This window comes from Prionailurus bengalensis, chromosome D4, assembly GCF_016509475.1.
Source record: "Prionailurus bengalensis isolate Pbe53 chromosome D4, Fcat_Pben_1.1_paternal_pri, whole genome shotgun sequence".
NCBI classification, from domain to species: Eukaryota; Metazoa; Chordata; class Mammalia; order Carnivora; family Felidae; genus Prionailurus; species Prionailurus bengalensis.
In genome coordinates this window covers 81,865,573-81,870,408 of record NC_057359.1, presented here as the reverse complement: position 1 = coordinate 81,870,408, position 4,836 = coordinate 81,865,573, and the positions used below count along the sequence as shown (strand labels likewise).

General features: G+C 38.2%; 1 protein-coding gene across 1 annotated transcript; it reads left to right on the top strand.

Moving 5' to 3' along the window:
* The first annotated feature begins 3,606 nt into the window (after positions 1 to 3,606).
* LOC122475372 (olfactory receptor 1N2-like) lies at positions 3,607 to 4,575 on the top strand. Its single transcript, XM_043567299.1, has one exon. It carries the CDS (start codon positions 3,628 to 3,630, stop codon positions 4,573 to 4,575), a length of 948 nt encoding a protein of 315 aa, XP_043423234.1. The 5' UTR covers positions 3,607 to 3,627.
* Positions 4,576 to 4,836: the final 261 nt, after the last annotated feature.

Here is a 4,836-nt window from a genome sequence, read left to right as displayed (position 1 = left end):
TGTCACCTTCCATTAAAAAAAATTATGGCCATCCTAGTGGTTATGAAATGATGATTTTGATTTTTATTTTCATAGTGGTTTCTGATCTGCGTTTTTCTAAACACTAATGATGTTGAGCATCTTTTCATGTGTTAATTGGCCATTTGAATGTCTTCTTTGCAAAATATGTATTCAAGTCTTTTGGCCATTTTTTAATTGGGGTAGTTTGTCTTGTAGTTCTGTCAAATTTTGCTTGGCTACTGTTTGTATGGAATATCTATTTCCATTCTTTTATTTTCCCTTGTGTCATTGGATTTAAAGTTAGTTTCATAAACAGTATACAGATGGATCATGCTTTATTTTAAGTCTAAATTGCCAGCCTCTACCTTTTAATTCAAGATTGTAGTCCATTTACACTTATAATAGTTCCTGGTAAGGAAGAACTCACTTCTACCATTTTACAGTTTGGTTTGTATATGCTTTATATATTTTTTTATTCCTAAAATTTCCATTACTGCCTTTCTTTGTGTTTAATTTTTTTAGTGTTATCTTTTTGATTTTCCTTTAATTTCTTTTTTCTGTATATAGCATTCATTTTCTCAGTAGTTACCTTGAAGATTACAATTATCATCTTAAACTCAATCTAGTTTGAATTGGTATCAATAGCATACAAAAATTCTGGTCTTATATATCTTTATCCTCCCCCTTTATATTGTTATCTTCACAAATGACATCTTTATACATCATGTGCCCATTGACATAGATTTATAGTTATTGTTGTATGAATCTGTTTTTTAATCATATAGAAAACTAAAAGAAGAGTTGCAAAAAAGTTCAAGAATATTTGCTTTTATATTTACCTATGTAGTTGCGTTTACCAGTGGCCTTTATGTCTTTATATGGTGGTGAGTTACCATCTAGGATCTTTCTTTCTTTTTTCCTTTCTTCTTCCCCCTTCCTCCCTTTCTCCTCTCCTTTCTTCCTTCTGATCTGCCTTTTCCTAATGACTAATGAGCATCTTTTCCTGTGTTAATTGGCCATTTGGATGTTTTCTTTGGAAAATATCTCTTCTTTTCTTCTTTCCTTCCTTCCTTCCTCTTTCTTTCTCTTTCTTTCTTTCTTTCTTTCTTTCTTTCTTTCTTTCTTTCTTTCTCTCATTCATTTGTTCATCCATTCATTCTATCTTTCTATCTTTCTTTTCTAAATACTATTTATTTTGGGGGGATTATTTTATTTTATTTTATTTTTTGAGTCATTTAAAATTTTACTTTCATTTTGTTTTTATTTAAATTCCAAATAGTAAACATATAATGTAATATTAGCTTCAGTTGTACAATTTAGCGATTCAACACTTCCATACAAAACCCAGTACTTGTCACCTATTTAAACCATCCCTTCCCCACCTTTCCCCCCTGTGATCATTTGTTTTGTGTCTTAAGCTCCACATATGAGTGAAATCATATGATGTTTTTCTTGATCATTTTATTTCAGCCCAGAGGACTCCTTTTAGCATTTATTATAGGGAAGTTCTATCTGAACAAATTCCCTATTTTTTTTATTTGAAAATATTTAAATTTCTCCTTCATTTTGCCAGATATAGAAGTCTTGGTTGATAATTTTTTTCTTTTAGCACTTTAGATGTATTATTTCAGTGCTTTCTGGTCTCCATGGTTTCTGATGAGAAATCAACTGCTAATTTTATCAAGGATTGATTTTACATACTGGTTAGCTTCTCTCTTTCCACTTTTAAGATTTTCTCTTTGTCTTTGTATTTCAACAGTTTGATTATAATGTGTCTCAATGTGGCTTTCTCTGAGTTTATCCAACTGAAGATTATTGAACTTCTTAGATGTGTAGATTTATGACTTTTATCATATCTGGGATGTTTTTGAACTTTATTTCTTGAAATATTCTTTATTCCTTTTTCTCTGTCTTCTGTCCTTGAACTCCCAATATTCATATGTCAGCATGCTTGCTGGTGTCTTATAGGTCTTTTAGGGTCTGCTTATTTATTTTTCACTCTTTTCTCTTTCTGATCCTCAGACTGGATGATTTCATGTGATCTATCTTCAAGTTTGCTGATTCTTTCTTCTGCTTGCTTTACTCTGATCTTGAACCCCTCTCATAAATTGATCACTTTGATTCCTGTGCTTTCCAGCTTTATCATTTCTGTTTGGTTTCTTTTTAAACTCTCATCATTCTTTAGACATTCTCTATTTGTTGAGATATTGCTTCCCGCATCCCTTTAGCTCTTTGAGTATATTTCTTTAAAGGCAGTTGATTTAAAATCTTTGTCTAGAAACTCCAAAGTCTGCACTTAACTGAGGGACAGTTTCTGTTCATTTCTTTCTTCCCTTGAATCAGCAATACATCTTTGTTTCTTTGCATTCCTGAACCTTTTTGCTAAAAACCGGATATTTTGAATATTGTGGTATTGTAACTCTGGAAATTAAAATTTCCTCTTTCTCTGGGATTTGTCATTGTTATTTTCTGTGGGTATATGTTCATGAAGAATAGGGATCCACACATATCCCTGGGGACAAAGCTTATCACATGCAAAACCATCTATGTGCTGTGCATTCCCTCTGCCCACACTCCTTGGTGAGTGTTGGCCTAGGGAGATGAAACATGAAGGTAGAGCAATTACTTCATATTTGTCCCTGGGGATCAGCCTGGAAAATACTACTCCTGGGACCCAGAACCTAGAAATACTTCTGTGACAGCGTGCACAAGGCTCATCCCACCTCCACTGCTGTAGTCTAGGTTGCTGCTCTCTGGCTGGCCCAACATACCCAACAGCCCTGGGGCCTCTGATTTATCATTTTCTATGGTTAAGAAGAGCCTGCATGCCTAAATCAAGGTCCTGTGATACCAAAAGGGAGAACACAGGTGCAGGGAGTTTTATCTCTGATGGTGAATTCTGTCTGAGCTAGATAAATGAGGTGAGTGCTCCAAAAAAAAAAGGCAGTTATGTTTTTCTCTCTGAGATCCACAAAAGATCCCAGGTGGAGCCCCTGCCTCCTGTTTCTGCCAGTCCTGAGATGGGCAGTAGAAACTACTCCCTTAGAGAGAGTCCCCTATGTCTGCCTCCTGCAGAGGAAGAGTTTAAGTAAAGGTAGCCTTGATTCAGGGTGTTTAAGGGCACCAGAAATGGCTTCAGGCCCCCCATGCTGTATTTACTACCTTCTTTGTGATATTATGCAAGTGACTTAATTTCACTGAATTTCAAAAACTCATTTGTGAAGTATATGTAATAAAATGTATGGGTTTTCAATTAGATGCCACATTGTGTAGTGCTTACAGTTCAAAGTGTCAGCTCTTACTGCTTGCAAATTAGATGGGCTTAGGACATGGAAGCCGGGGTATTTGGATCTTAGTGAACATGTAGCATTGACGGAAGTATCCTGAAACTCATCTTTCCACCTTTCTTTTGCATTTTAATCTCTCTGCCTGCTTGCCTCCTTTCTTGGGTGGATTGAGGAGTAAGGAATGATGTGCAGACCTTGGAGGGAAGGTCCAGGAACTTGGAGTAAAGACATATGTGAATTGGGTGAGGGTGTTTCTTTTAGAGAAGGATAGAAGCACCAACTTTTTTTTTTTTAACACTTTTTGACTTATCTCTTCTCTTCCTCCAGGAAGAGTAGTGGCATGGACAGAATCAACCAGTCCAGTGTCACTGAGTTTCTTCTGTTGGGTCTTTCCGAGAGGCCAGAGCAGCAGCCTCTCCTATTTGGCATCTTCATGGGCATGTACCTGGTCACTGTCATGGGAAACCTGCTCATCATCCTGGCCATTGGCTTTGACTCACACCTCCACACCCCCATGTATTTCTTCCTGGCCAACCTCTCTTTTGCTGATGCCTGCTTTTCTTCCACTACAGTCCCCAAGATGTTGGTGAACATCCAGACACGTAGTCACACCATACCGTATGAAGGGTGTTTGGCCCAGATGCATTTCTTCATGATGTTTGGAGCACTGGATGACTTCCTCTTGGGGGTGATGGCCTATGACCGCTATGTGGCCATCTGCAGGCCTCTTCACTACTCCAAGCTCATGAGTCCTCTTGTCTGTGTGGTCCTTCTGGCAGCATGCTGGGTCCTCACCAACCTTGCTGCCCTCCTACATACCTTGCTTATGGCTAGACTTTCTTTCTGTGCAGGCAACAGCATCCATCACTTCTTCTGTGATGTGGTCCCTCTGCTGCAGCTGTCATGCTCAGACACCAGCATGAACCAGGTAGCCCTGTTCACTGTGGGCTCTATGATACTCACTGGTCCTCTCTCCCTGATCATTTTGTCATATGCATACATCATGTCCACCATCCTTGGAGTCTCATCTGCCCCTGGCAGGCAGAAGGCCTTCTCCACTTGTGGCTCCCATCTCACCATTGTCTTCTTGTTTTATGGCACAGCTATTGGTGTCTATCTGTTTCCCCCTTCATCACACTCTGGGGTTAAGGAAAGGATTGCAGCTGTATTTTACACTGTTGTGACTCCTATGTTGAACCCCTTCATATACAGCCTCAGGAACAATGATATGAAGACTGCACTCAGTAAGGTTTTTGGAATTCATACATTCTCTTCTCAGGGACTTTGATCCTATATCCATATTTTGAAGTTACGCCCTGGAGTACCCAGGTGTTTATGAAGCAATATCATCCCTTATCATATTTGCTTAGGTTTTAAAAAAATGACCCAGAATCATTCTCTTAAGCTTTAGATCTAACAATGTATGTGGTTGGTGTATTTCATAAAGAACTTGTCCTGTCCTATAAATGTGAATATTTCCCTGGTGTTTGTGTAGGGTGATGCTAAGCCACACAGGGGCAAGGTCAATTAGAACTTCTTTTGTTTGCTG